Source organism: Oncorhynchus clarkii, chromosome 7, assembly GCF_045791955.1.
Source record: "Oncorhynchus clarkii lewisi isolate Uvic-CL-2024 chromosome 7, UVic_Ocla_1.0, whole genome shotgun sequence".
NCBI classification, from domain to species: Eukaryota; Metazoa; Chordata; class Actinopteri; order Salmoniformes; family Salmonidae; genus Oncorhynchus; species Oncorhynchus clarkii.
In genome coordinates this window covers 52,820,633-52,835,696 of record NC_092153.1, presented here as the reverse complement: position 1 = coordinate 52,835,696, position 15,064 = coordinate 52,820,633, and the positions used below count along the sequence as shown (strand labels likewise).

Sequence of the window (15,064 nt, the reverse complement as noted above, 5' to 3'; positions counted from 1 at the left end):
GGCGCAGCAGCGCCTCTTCAACCTCAGGAGGCTGAAGAAATTCGGCTTGTCACCAAAAGCACTCACAAACTTCTACAGATGCACAATCGAGAGCATCCTGGCGGGCTGTATCACCGCCTGGTATGGCAACTGCACCGCCCTCAACCGTACTGCTCTCCAGAGGGTAGTGAGGTCTGCACAACGCATCACCGGGGGCAAACTACCTGCCCTCCAGGACACCTACACCACCCGATGTCACAGGAAGGCCATAAAGATCATCAAGGACATCAACCACCCGAGCCACTGCCTGTCCACCCCGCTATCATCCAGAAGGCGAGGTCAGTACAGCTGCATCAAAGCTGGGACCGAGAGACTGAAAAACAGCTTCTATCTCAAGGCCATCAGACTGTTAAACAGCCACCACTAACACTGAGTGGCTGCTGCCAACACACTGACACTGACTCAACTCCAGCCACTTTAATAATGGGAATTGATGGGAAATTATGTAAATATATCACTAGCCACTTTAAACAATGCTACCTTATATAATGTTACTTACCCTACATTATTCATCTCATATGCATACGTATATACTGTACTCTATATCATCGACTGTATCCTTATGTAATACATGTATCACTAGCCACTTTAAACTATGCCACTTTGTTTACATACTCATCTCATTTGTACATACTGTACTCGATACCATCTACTGTATCTTGCCTATGCTGCTCTGTACCATCACTCATTCATATATCCTTATGTACATATTCTTTATCCCCTTGCACTGTGTACAAGACAGTAGTTTTGGAATTGTTAGTTAGATTACTTGTTATTACTGCATTGTCGGAACTAGAAGCACAAGCATTTCGCTACACTCGCATTAACATCTGCTAACCATGTGTATGTGACAAATAAAATTTGATTTGATTTGATTTGACACGTGCCCCCTGGCTCAGCAGTGCCTCTGATCTGGGCAGCAGGTTGAAAGGGTATCTCTAGAGGGGGGCAAGGGGGTCGTGGATGGAGGGGAGATGGGGTGTGGCCTATTGACTGGATCCTCTCCTGCTTTCCCACACTCTCTTTCACATTTACCACATACTCTGTGGGGGGGCTGAGTGAAGGTGTCTCACAATGGAAGTGTGCCTTCCCAGAAGGTGCTGGATGATTGTGTTTAATTGGCATCTACAATGTGAATGTTTCTCTCTCTCTCTATCTCTCTCTCACTTTCTCTCTCTCTCTCACTCTCACTCTCTCTCTTTCTACCTCTCCCCCCCTCTCTCTCCCCCCCCCCCTCTCTCTCTCTCTCTCTCTCTCCCAGTGTACCTTTCTCATGCTTTCTGTACATGTGAAAGACAGAGAAGATGTAAATGGTATATAAGTAACGGATGTAAGGGGAGAGAAATTATTTTATTTTACAGCACACTTACAGTACTTACAGTACTATCACAGTATTAACATTGTGTCTTCTGACTATATTCTTTGTCTCCTTAATAGGTTAGCATTAATATCTGCAATGTGAAGTGTGCAGTATCTATATGCCTTTAGGGTTCCTTATCAAGTCTGACTCAGTCCCAATCTGCAGATGCCTGATAAGGAATGTTCCCAGGTAATATAAGTGTAACGATGTGCTTGTGTTCAGTCTCTGCCTCTGATATCTGCAGCACCGTTCCCTCTGTTGAGGCCAGTAAACCATGAGATAATGGATGTCTCTCCCATTGTTGTGTCTGCCTCGCCCACTGGCCTCTGAGTGTGGGAAAGCTAATCCAGCCTGGTACACATGGCTTTGCAATGCTAATGGCCTCCTATAAATAGGGGAGTGGGCTCCTCTCTCAGCTCACAACCCTCTCGCCTTCCTCAGAGAAGCACACTCTCTGTCTAACAGAATGGCTCCTACCTACACCAGAGACTCTGACAACACCATGCTCTCTACTAAAGACAAACATAAAGTAAGTATTGTTTATAACATGTTTGTGTCATAGTTTACTATTGAATCCTTTTCTTCATGATTTAAACTTACAGGACAGATAACTAACTGAATGCCCTATTTTCTTCATCAGCTAAGGAAACCAGTTGTGGAGAAGATGCGTAGAGACCGCATCAACACCTGCATAGAGCAGCTCAAGACCCTGCTGGAGAGGGAGTTCCACAAACAGGACCCCAATGCCAAGCTGGAGAAGGCTGACATCCTGGAGATGACGGTGGGGTTCCTGAAGCAGCAGCTGCAGCCTCAGCGCCCAGTCCTTCAGAGGGCCCACAGTGAGGGCTACTCCCAGTGCTGGAGGGAGACACTGCACTTCCTGTCTTCCAGCTCCATGAAGGACACGATGCTCCATAACCTCCAGAGAGCTGGACAGGACATCTGTCTCTCCTCTCCACTCTCCTCCCAACACCAAAACCACAGCCAGGGCCCAGTGAAGCAGGCCATCACAGGCCACAAATCAGTCTGGAGGCCTTGGTAGAACCACCGCATAGAGAGACTATCTCACAAACTGGATGGATGTTTACCATCTTTCTTGCTGTAGGAAATACATTTCCAAACGTTATATTGAAATTATATTATTTTCTTGTTATATTTGAACGGAATTCTACTGATGTGATTATTTGTTCTCAGAGAAGAAGCTGAAAACATATTTGTATTAATTCATAATGAAGAATATGTTTGATATTTTACGTGTATGTTTATGTGTGTATGCATTTTGTGCTCACTTGATGCACCAATGTGTTCTTTAGTCCTTTCATTTTCTATGAAGATGATTTGTAAAGGTCATATCTTAACGTGTATGGTTGCTTAGCTAACTCAAATCTTGCTTTAACTCTATTGTATGTACTGTCCTATTGAAGGACATTTACAAATGCTTTGAAATGTCTTTTGTAAAGGCTTTTTGGGACATTGTTGTTCCACCATAGGCACTGTTGTGCTGTGAAATGTATTGTTGACACCGTGTGTCTTTCATTCTCACTTGATAAAGTGAACCGACACCTAAAATGGATTCCAATAAATGTTTTGGAAAGTAACCATACTGTGTGTGTGTTTCTAAAGGAGTTGTAGTGAAACAGGGGATGATGGGGCATGTAGAAAAAGTCATAATGTACAAGGTAGATGGAAAGTAACAATTTTATAAACGTATGTGGAGATAAACAGGGAACAACAGATAACGCAAACAGGCAGATGTACTGATAGATACTATAGATAGAAGAGCAGGCATCTGGCCATATCATATAAAGTAAATCACAGTCTAATACCTGTAAACCTAAGTTGTAAGGTCACAAGTACTGTAATGGAATTCTCTATCTAGCTGTTACATTGAAGTTATTGGATACTGCTGCATTGCATAGTTTATCTTGTGAGATGCACTTCTTTTCAAATATACATTTTGAAAATAGCTGCCTGCCCAAATATAGTTGCTTAATTTGGTGAGCTCACATCTCAACACCAACCTGGAAATGTTGCATGGTTTATCTTGACATTTACATTAACATGTTTTTGTTAAGTAGAGATCACATTGAAAGTGATGTACAGTCAATGGAATAATACAAATAATAAAAACATTAAAAATAGCTCATAACATGCTTATTAGTACTTGTTGTGCTGGGACATATGTTTTGGTATTGGTGGTGGAACTGCATGTCTTGAACAGGGCATATTGATACTTTGTAGAGGTCAATAATCAATTATCAGGGATTGGCTTAGTGTGTATACCACATGGTCTGCATCTGGTAGCATGGGTCTGGAGCTCACCCAGCTTTCCCACACCCCTCAACCAATAACAGCCCTGATTAGGACAATAGATAACATCAATGACTTTGTGTGTGAGTGTCAATGTGACTGAGTGTGTGTGCGTGCGCGCGTGCATGACAGAGAGTGAGAGAGAGACCATGCATTGGCTGTGGGTGGAGCAGCAGTCAGTCAGTTTAGAGGAGGATGTGTGTCATGGCTGGTGTCGTGTGTGTGTGTGTGTGTGTGTGTGTGTGTGTGTGTGTGTGTGTGTGTGTGTGTGTGTGTGTGTGTGTGTGTGTGCGTGTGTGTGTGTGTGTGTGTGTGTGTGTGTGTGTGTGTGTGTGTGTGTGTGTGTGTGTGTGTGTGTGTGTGTGAGAGATGGTGTGTGTGTTTGCTTAAGGTGTGTTGACTCTAATCTATCACCTGGGAGCAGACTTACCCTCCAGACTGACACCTGCTTGCTTCAGGCAGATAAGATAGGTTTCCCACGACGCTACACAGCGAGGCCTTGCAACAGGCACAGGCCCATCCTGTCATATAGATATTAACACTCACATCTTCAAAACAAAGCTGACACTGTTGTGTCACTAAGTCAATGAATTCTCTAATATAATATAAGTGGATTCAGACTCTATTTTGTACACACCATTAGATTAAAGAACAGATAAATAAATGCAATGGCACACAGGGTGGAATATACTTCAACGAGAAAAGTCATTTACATGTAAATCAAAACTAGTTTGAATACTATCCAAATTTAAATGCATGCCAGTTTCATACATTATTTATGAAATGTGTACAACAAATGTTTTTTTTTCTTGCTAAGAAATACAGAGGGACTGTTAACGATAATCACTTGTATTTAATAATGAAGAAGGACATGATGATTAAATGAATAAGCAGTTTTTTTCTCTAGGCTGTGAGTGGGTAGGGGGGGGATCAGGATTCTCAGCATCATGCCTAGAGGATAATTTAGAGCGGCACACTTCCTTTGTCCATGCGATGAAAGGGGAGAATGAAACAGGAGTGTGGGAAAGCCGAGGAGAGACACGCCACACAGTCACACAGCCCGACAGGCAGTCAGGCAGTGGCCCGGCTCACCAGCTGTTTGATGTAACCAGAGCTGACAGAGCCGACGGCCCAACGTTAGCCTGGGGCTTTATATACAAAGCCCAAGACAGGCACGTTGGACACACACACAATGGCACATACACGTGTGTGTGCGCCGATGCTCATGATCTCATTTGAATCATACCTGTACTATATACATAAATTATTACATGAGTATGCATTTAATGTTCTCTTATTGGGGTGTCAGTACATACAACCTAAACATATTATCAACACATGCAAATTAATAAATAATAAAACTTATCTTTAATTAGAGCTCCAAACTAAAGACTGCAACTTTAATAAAACTATTATTGACGTTTGACCTATGAAGAGAGTAGATTCTGAGATTTAGAGTACATGAATTGTGTGTAACAGAGTGTGACAGACAGACAGACAGAGAGAGAAAGAGAAAGAGAGAGAGAGAGAGACAGACAGCAACACAATTAGACCCAAACAAATCATGAGAAAACTAAAAGATATTTACTTGACACATTGGAAAGAACTAACCAAGTAACAGAGACCACTGGAATGCTATTTGGGTCTAAACAGAGAGTAAATACACAGTGGGAGAATACCTGATCACTGTGACTGACCCAAAATTAAGGAAAGCTTTGCCTATTTTCAGACTCAGTGAGCATAGCCTTGCTATTGAGAGAAGCCATTGTAGACAGACCTGGCTCTCAAGAGTAGACAAGCTATGTGCACACTGCCCACAAAATAAGGTGGAAACTGAGCTGCACTTCCTAACCTCATGCCAAATGTATGACAATATTAGAGAGACAGTACATATTTCCCTCAGATTACACAGGCCCACAATGAATTTGAAAACAAATCAAATTTTGATAAACTCCCAAATCTATAAGGTGAAATACCACTGTGTGCCTTCACAGCAGCAATATGTGTGACCTGTTGCCACAAGAAAAGGCAACCATGTATCCCATGCAAATTGAGCCCTTTGAATTGAATTGGGAAAGAGAGAGAGAGAGAGAGACTTGAGACTTCAGTGGCGATAAAATAATCAATATTACCAATATGCATTGTCAGTATCATTGTTTACATTAGTATGATGTCCACTTGTGGACCCAGTTTAGGTTACAATATGAAAATACAATGTCTTCACAACAAAATGTTTCAGTATTTTTTTTATTTTGCTAGGCAAGTGAGTTAAGAACAAATTCTTATTTACAATGACTGCCTAGTGGGCTAACTGCTTTGTTCAGGGGTAGAACGACAGATTTTCATATTGTCAGCTCGGGGATTCGATCTAGCAACCTTTCAGTTACAGGCCCAATGCTCTAACCACTAGGCTACCTGCTGCCACAGTTTGCATGAGGACTCATCATGTGCAATCTGTTCCTTTTATAAAAGGATTTCACTTAAACGTGATCATTTTTTATTTTTTATTTAGAATAGAATTGATTCTATATTCATCACCAAAATCTGAGTCGACTCCATAAGAGTCATATGCCACATGGCAGGACGTTTAGATAGCAGAAAAGTATTGTCTACGTCTACTCATAAAGCAGATTCATAGTAGTCTATTTTACAGACAGCTCCAAACAGGGGACAACAAACTATAACGCTTGTCATATGATGTTTGCTGTCCTTCATAAAGGACCTGTTGTTACTTTCCATCTACCCTGTACATTATGACTTTTTCTACATGTCCCATCATCCCCTGTTTCACTACAACTCCTTTAGAAACACACACACAGTATGGTTACTTTCCAAAACATTTATTGGAATCCATTTTAGGTGTCGGTTCACTTTATCAAGTGAGAATGAAAGACACACGGTGTCAACAATACATTTTACAGCACAACAGTGCCTATGGTGGAACAACAATGTCCCAAAAAGCCTTTACAAAAGACATTTCAAAGCATTTGTAAATGTCCTTCAATAGGACAGTACATACAATAGAGTTAAAGCAAGAGTTTTGAGTTTGCTAAGCAACCATACACGTTAAGATATGACCTTTACAAATCATCTTCATAGAAAATGAAAGGACTAAAGAACACATTGGTGCATCAAGTGAGCACAAAATGCATACACACATAAACATACACGTAAAATATCAAACATATTCTTCATTATGAATTAATACAAATATGTTTTCAGCTTCTTCTCTGAGAACAAATAATCACATCAGTAGAATTCCGTTCAAATATAACAAGAAAATAATATAATTTCAATATAACGTTTGGAAATGTATTTCCTACAGCAAGAAAGATGGTAAACATCCATCCAGTTTGTGAGATAGTCTCTCTATGCGGTGGTTCTACCAAGGCCTCCAGACTGATTTGTGGCCTGTGATGGCCTGCTTCACTGGGCCCTGGCTGTGGTTTTGGTGTTGGGAGGAGAGTGGAGAGGAGAGACAGATGTCCTGTCCAGCTCTCTGGAGGTTATGGAGCATCGTGTCCTTCATGGAGCTGGAAGACAGGAAGTGCAGTGTCTCCCTCCAGCACTGGGAGTAGCCCTCACTGTGGGCCCTCTGAAGGACTGGGCGCTGAGGCTGCAGCTGCTGCTTCAGGAACCCCACCGTCATCTCCAGGATGTCAGCCTTCTCCAGCTTGGCATTGGGGTCCTGTTTGTGGAACTCCCTCTCCAGCAGGGTCTTGAGCTGCTCTATGCAGGTGTTGATGCGGTCTCTACGCATCTTCTCCACAACTGGTTTCCTTAGCTGATGAAGAAAAGAGGGCATTCAGTTAGTTATCTGTCCTTTAAGTTCAAATCATGAAGAAAAGGATTCAGTAGTAAACTATGACACAAACATGTTATAAACAATACTTACTTTATGTTTGTCTTTAGTAGAGAGCATGGTGTTGTCAGAGTCTCTGGTGTAGGTAGGAGCCATTCTGTTAGAGAGAGAGTGTGCTTCTCTGAGGAAGGCGAGAGGGTTGTGAGCTGAGAGAGGAGCCCACTCCCCTATTTATAGGAGGCCATTAGCATTACAAAGCCATGTGTACCAGGCTGGATTAGCTTTCCCACACTCAGAGGCCAGTGGGTGAGGTGGACACAACAATGGGAGAGGCATCCATTATCTCATGGTTTACTGGCCTCAATAGAGGGAACGGTGCTGCAGATATTAAAGGCAGAGACTGAACACGAGCACATCGTTACACTTTTATTACCTGGGAACATTCCTTATCAGGCAGATGGGGACTCGGTCAGACCGTAGACTTGATAAGAGACCTTAAAAGCATACCAAATGAGACACTGCACACTTCACATGGCAGATAGGCAGAGAATAATCACACTAAAGAGATTATTAACATAAAAAAGTAATTGTATGTAAAAAAATATATATATATAAAAAATGAAGACATAAGGACATGTGCAAATAATGTTAGATAAAGAAAGCCAGATAGATGTCTTGTATTATCTTTCATGATCTTTGTAATGCTTCATCCCAGTTATCCTGACCCCCACACTTACAGCAACAGTTAGTATCATTAATATGTAGGGCAAATTGATTATTCATCCAAAGCATATTGGTCAGATCTCCCAATGGAGAAAGCACACTTCCAATCTGTCCCTCCAGATAACTAAACTGTGTGTGTGTGTGTGTGTGTGTGTGTGTATTCGTTCATTTGAACTTTACATTAAATTAGTTCGAGGGCTAAAGTACGCAACTGCATCTACCGACAGACGTTGCAGTAAACACAGAATGTAGACTACTACCGTAAAGTGTGAAGTGAAAGGCAACCACACATTCGATTTCCTGTGGAGCAGCGCGTGGATCTAGCTTTATGAGTTATTTGACGAGCACCATGGGTGCAAAATGCATCTTTGATGTTTGTGCTAACGTGTGCCCGGTTACTCCTGTTTCCCCTCTATCTCACCACGTGGTGGACATCAAAGATCCGTCAAAGGAGACTATTTTGCTCAAGGTAAATGGTGGGGTGTTGGGCAGTGTAGTTAGGCGCCAAGATAGGTGTGATTAACCAGCACACTTTTGGGTGGCAGCATGTCCCATTCACACACTTATGTTCCTTCCAACAGTGTTAGTGGGACATGGCAAATGGGGGATGTCATCAGATATAAGTCGATGAAATTTTATTGCAGTCGTCGGCTATATGGTTGGCTGTGGAGTGTGGGAAAGTTTCAGGTGTTAAAAATCCACGCAATTAGGTCGGGATACGCATAGTATAAATACAGACTCCACAGACTCATCACAAACTTATTTAGATTGGGTTGCTGGGCTGCTGTAGCCTACATATAGCTTTGTGTGAGAGCTCGTTGAAGGATATCCACTCTAAACGTCCCAAGTTGGAACGCCTGTTTCCAACGGCCTGTTTCTAACGGCCAAGGCTCCTTTTGCTGAAAGCAATAGGCTTACTTCTGTTAACTCGTCCTGTTCATCCAGTAATAAGGTAAGTAGCCGAATGCTCGGCATTTGACAAGCACAACACCATTTTATTTTCATATTTTTTTAGATTCAGTTTAATTATCTCGAACAATAGCCTAATATTTATGTATTTATCCTTTCTTTAGTTACGGAAGCTCGTTGTGGAGAAAATTCAGAGAGACCGCATCAACAGCAGCATTGAGCAACTGAGAAGACTTCTCCACAGAGGACAGATGTGTGGACAGCAGCAGCAGCGCTTATCCAAACTGGAGAAAGCGGATATTTTGGAGTTGGCCGTGAGTTTCTTACAGAAGGAGACCAAAACGGGCGTTTCGCCCACCTACTCCCAGTGTCTGCAGGAGACCCTCCGCCACCTGTCCCTTCACGCGCCCCTGCAGGCTGCAGAACAACAGGATATCAAACGCTTTTACGTGCTCCAGAAAACAGCCCTGTCCAGGAGCATGTCAAGTGAACAGCACGCGCAGTCTGCAGCCAAGCGGTCAACATCAAGGTCATCATCACGGCGGTTCCAAGGCTCTCTGTGGAGGCCATGGCAATAGCCTACTGACAACGATCACGCTTCTGGAATTATTTTGCCTTTTGTAAAGGTGTTATACTCTATTTTGTTGTATGATGTTACTTCTCTTTCAAATTCAGCAATGATTATTTTCACATCATGTTGTAATTGATACCACTTATTAAACATTCCTGATTATTTTCTACTGGTTCTATCGGTTCTGTCTTCTATCTCTTTCCCTCTTATCACACTGACTCAAGGTGCACTAAGCCAATTGTGGAATGACTTTCAACATAATTATCTAAGTAAGCTAACATTTATAAATCTTAGCTAGCAATGGCATTAGTAACTTAGTTCAGAAAGACTTTCGTGTGCTGTAATGTACAGTGGCGGGCAATTCTAGTTCAGCACCATGGACAATTCAAGAGCTAATCGCACACCAGGGGGCGCCACTAGATAAGTATTTTCAAAATGTTCTACACTTTTAGCTGTGGGTATTCACTTTTTGGGCTTAATCCTCACAATCTAAATGTGAAATTTAGCCCATTCATGTCCTTGAGTGAGGAGATTAGTAAATACTAAAGACAGGGAAAAAAGTGAAGAATCAATTATTTTGATTGCTTTTATAGTTTTATTGACTCAACATGAATAGACAAATAATAGTGATTTAACATCACAACCAGAACTTGGACAATTCTCCAAGACTTATGATACTCTATCATAGTATAGGAAACATATTTACTGTCTTTATAAAAATACAAAATCCTTGTTTAAAATTAACAATGGGTCTATGTGAGAGAATACACATTTATATGCAATATCTTTAATGCTGAAATTATCTGAATAACATTCACATGAAGCAAATTCTATATTGTTGATCTGACACAGATATATTACCCAGTTTGGGTGAAGTCTAATCCCAGAGGAAGTTGAACAGACTGGTACATACTCAATAACTTTTCAATATTACTTTATCACTACAAAATGTAGTGGTATCATATAGACAATCACAAACAGATATAAAACCTATTTTGCGTTAAACATCCTCATGGAGGACAATTCAAGTTATTGTTGATCATTAATTAAAACATAATCAACACGTTTCATAAAACATAAATGGTTATTATTTCAATTAACACTTCTAAAATGGAGTGTTCATCGACTGGATCATTTTCATAGAAAAAAAATAAAAATAAGTTCTCAGTCACAACAAGACTTTTAAAACCTCCTGCATAAGAAGAAGATGAGGAATATATATTCCTATTCTCATTACTGTCCACAACATTAATCTTAGACCAACATGGTCCATTTTGTTTGTTTGTGTGGAGCTCCGGTCTGTAGGACTTTAACAGGGCCTCCAGAGGGCGCTGTTGACTGAACTCTTCTCTTTGCTGATGCTGTGCTGGGGTGGGGGACTCAGCTGAGACAGGTCACTCTCCCTTCTGTTCTTATCAGAGGATGGCTGAAGTATCTTGAAGTGGCTCAACAGTCTTCTCTGGAATGTGTCTTCACCTCATCCTTGGACAGGAAGTTCACAATCACCTGGACACACTTGGAGCAGTGGAGGCTGTTGAGGGGAGGACGGCTCATAATAATGGCTGGAACGGCGCTAATGGAATGGCATCAAACACATAGAAACCAAGAGTTTGATACCATTCCACCTATTCCGCTCCAGCCATTACCACAAGCCCGTCCTCCCCAATTAAGGTGCCACCAACTTCCTGTGACCTGGAGTAATTAACATGAGGAGGAGCTCACTGGCTGGTACTGTTGTTGTTGTCTCAGGAAGCAAACTGTCATCTCCAGGATGTCTGCGTTCTCCAGCTTGTAGTCAGACTGCTGGTTAAGGGTCTCTGGACCCAGGAGAGACTTGAGCTGCTCAATGCTGCTGTTTATACGATCTCTGCGTAACTTCTCCACTGTCTTTCAGTCTTTCTTAGCTGCAAGAAGAGGATAATAATGAATAACCTATTCTGAAATATGACATTATTGAAACAAATAAACCATTACAATTGATTTAATTTCCTTGAATTTAAATCTTTAATTTACCTTATCGGTCATTGTCAGGTGCTCCTTAATAGATCATGGCTGAAGTGATTGTAGGTGCCATGGCTTGATCTCTGTGCTGTAGATGCCTCTGTGTAGAAAGTGAATCTGATCTCTACTGGCTTCATCTCTCCTATATATAGTCCCAAATCTGCATATGAATGTGTGTGTCTTGGGCTTGTTGGAGTTTCTCACAGTCTGTAGCCAATGGGTGAACTTGGGAGGACAATAAGAAATGTGGAGCTGCCACATGCTCAGTGTTCTTATTTCTGGGGGACAATGGTCACATCTCAGGGGAACAGGTGGAGGGGTGGGGGTGATGAAGAGTGACTAACAGAGCGCTGTGTGACTCTGGGAAAGTGGTGACCCCCAGATCTGCTGCCTGATGTTGGGATCAATGACACTGACAGAACACACACTCATCATCACAATTTACACAGATCCTCTACATTCAAACTTTTGGTGCTACACAGGTCCTTTTGATTGTTGGGTTTGTTGTTGAATACCATTATTTTTGATACAGTACAGGTTCAGTCACATTTAAGCACTAGAAGATGGGTTTGACCTCTTTGATTCTGCTGATATGAATATGTTGTGCTCTCCAAGAGTTTAATTTCAAGGTAGGGCTGCTATTAAGATCCTGTTTGGATCACAGTTGACTGGCTGATGATGGTTATTTATTGTACTTTCTTAGGCTCCTTCTCTAAATTGGCTTCATTCCTTTTAGAAATGTGTGTCAATTACAAAACCTCCCAATTATTGCACTCAGTATGATCAATACGACATGAAATGCATAACAAACTATGAAAAACGTGCACATTTAAGTGGAGTCTAATTGATGAGTATTGAAGTGATTGATTATTGATGTTCTTCTTGAAGAGAAAGAGTTTTGTATCTACACACCTTCACTACTTCTCTATTCGGAGAATGGAGGGAATTCTCCTTCAGTGTTGAGAGTTCAGAGGTAGCAGATGTGTCCTCTGTCTTGGGGCTATTGGCTAGTGTGAGTAGAGAGCGGATCTGAGTTTCCCACACTGAGTCCTGTGTGCTGTGATGAATGCACTACTAAAGCTGCTCAGTGGACTAGTAGTGACGGCCATTGGCTCTGTGTTGTCTAAAGAAAGAGCCTGACATCACCAACCATCTGGATTCTGGAGGGAAAAACCAGGACTGGCTGATTCAGGTCCTGAACTCACAAGATGCTGATACACTGTTATAGAAACATCATTACAACAATTATACAGAAAATAGGAATATAATGCATAATACAAATGGCATTGAAAGTTATCATAATAAAGTTATCAAGAGTAATAAATAACCCCAAATACACCCTCCCACCCATTCTATCCACTGAACAATACAAGTGTGCCTATTCCCCATTGAGGCTCACAGGTGGTACTGGTGAGGCTAAACAGAGACTCTGCTCTTCAGAGCTTTCCCACACTCTGCCCATTAAGAGAGCTTTTCCTAAACAATTGAAGTGTGTCTTGTTATATGCTAATTCATCTCTACACAGGCAGTTCCCATAAAGCCACTGCAGGTAAAGCCCATTACTGAAATATTTTTATTTCAAAAACTGATAAAGATACACTGTTACAGATAATCAATGCAAACCTGTGTGCTTGTGTACACAAACAAATAGTGTGTTTTAACTATACCCAACATACAAACAGTATATAGTGCATTCGGAAAAGTATTCAGACCTCTTGACTTTTTTCACATTTTATTTCGTTACAGGCTTATTCTAAAATGGATTAAATGGTTTCTTTTCCTCATCAATATACACACGATACCCCATAATGACAAACAAAAACACATTTTTATCATTTGTGCAAATGTCAACAAAAAACAAATTGCGGAAATATCACATTTGTATAAGTGTTCAGACCATTTACTCAGTACTTTTTTGAAGCACCTTTGGCAGCGATTACAGCAATGAGTCTTCTTGGGTATGACGCTACAAGCTTGGCACACCAGTATTTGGGGAATTTCTCCCATTCTTCTCTGCAGATCCTCTCAAGCTCTGTCAGGTTGGATGGGGAGCGTTGCTGCAAAACTATTTTCAGGTCTCTCCAGAGATGTTCGATCGGGTTCAAGTCCGGGCTCTGGCTGGGCCACTCAAGGACATTCAGCGACTTGTGCCGAAGCCACTCCTGCGTCGTCTTGGCTGTTCGCTAATGTTTGTTGTCATGTTGGAAGGTGAACCTGCCCCAGTTTGAGCGGTCGGTCTGGAGCAAGTTTTCATCAAGAATCTCCCTGTACTTTGCTTCATTCATCTTACCCTCGATCCTGACTAGTCTCCCTGTCCCTGCCGCTGAAAAACATCCCCACAGCATGATGCTGCCACCACCATGCTTCACCGTAGGAATGGTGCCCGGAATCCTCCAGACGTGACACATTGGCATTCGGGCCAAAATGTTCAATCTTGGTTTCATCAGACCAGAGAATCTTGTTTCTCATGGTCTGAGAGTCTTTAGGTGCCTCTTGGCAAACTCCAAGTTGGCTGTCATGTGCCTTTTACTGAGGAGTGGCTTCCGTCTGGTCACTTTACCATAAAGGCCTGATTGGTGGAGTGCTGGAGAAATTGTTGTCCTTCTGGAAGGTTCTTCCATCTCCACAGAGCTCAGTCTGGAGCTCTGTCAGAGTGACCATTGGGTTCTTGGTCACTTCCCTGACCAAGGCCCTTCTTCCCCGATTGCTCAGTTGGGCCGGGTGGCCAGCTCCAGGACGAGTCTTCTTCCAAACTTCTTCCATTTAAGAATGATGGAGGCCACTGTGCTCTTAGGGACCTTCAATGCTGCAGCCATTTTTTGGTACCCTTTCTCAGATCTGTACCTCAAAACAATTCTGTCCCGGAGCTGACTTGGTTTTTGACACGACTTGGCTTTTGCTCTGACATGCACTGTCAACTGTGGGAACTTATAAGAACAGGGGTGTGCTTTTCCAAATCATGTCCAATCTATTGAATTTACCACAGGTGGACTCCAATCAAGTTGTGGAGACATCTTAAGGATGATCAATGGAAACAGGATGCACCTGAGCTCAATTTCAAGTCTCATTGCAAAGAGTCTGAATACTTATTTAAATAAGGTATTTCTGTTTTTAAGGTTTTATAAATTAGCAAACATTTCTGAAAACCTGTTTTCACTTTGTCATTATGGGGTATTGTGTGTAGAATTTTAGAATATGGCTGTAACGTAACAAAATGTGGAAAAAGGGAAGGGGTCTGAATACTTTCAGAATGCACTGTAAATACTGGACTAATTGCATTGATCTTGAAGAAGAAGAAGTACTGCCCAAATGTGGCGCAACAAAGCTAATTATCAAAATATGATGTCTT

The 15,064-nt window shown here is 41.8% G+C and overlaps 3 protein-coding genes and 1 pseudogene across 3 annotated transcripts; 2 read left to right on the top strand and 2 right to left on the bottom strand.

Moving 5' to 3' along the window:
- The first annotated feature begins 1,843 nt into the window (after positions 1-1,843).
- LOC139414313 (transcription factor HES-5-like) lies at positions 1,844-2,441 on the top strand. Its single transcript, XM_071162229.1, has 2 exons — positions 1,844-1,928; positions 2,040-2,441. The coding sequence occupies exons 1-2, from the start codon at positions 1,866-1,868 to the stop codon at positions 2,439-2,441; spliced, it is 465 nt and encodes a 154-aa protein (XP_071018330.1). The 5' UTR covers positions 1,844-1,865.
- A 4,650-nt stretch (positions 2,442-7,091) lies between these two features.
- Positions 7,092-7,667, bottom strand: LOC139414312 (transcription factor HES-5-like). The gene is made up of 2 exons (XM_071162228.1): positions 7,605-7,667; positions 7,092-7,493 (listed from the first exon to the last, which is right to left on the bottom strand). Exons 1-2 carry the CDS (start codon positions 7,665-7,667, stop codon positions 7,092-7,094), a joined length of 465 nt encoding a protein of 154 aa, XP_071018329.1.
- Positions 7,668-8,583: 916 nt separating this feature from the next.
- On the top strand, positions 8,584-9,721 carry LOC139412613 (transcription factor HES-5-like). The gene is made up of 2 exons (XM_071159307.1): positions 8,584-8,703; positions 9,308-9,721. The coding sequence occupies exons 1-2, from the start codon at positions 8,584-8,586 to the stop codon at positions 9,719-9,721; spliced, it is 534 nt and encodes a 177-aa protein (XP_071015408.1).
- A 1,302-nt stretch (positions 9,722-11,023) lies between these two features.
- On the bottom strand, positions 11,024-11,788 carry LOC139412612 (transcription factor HES-5-like; annotated as a pseudogene).
- Between the last annotated feature and the right edge of the window lie 3,276 nt (positions 11,789-15,064).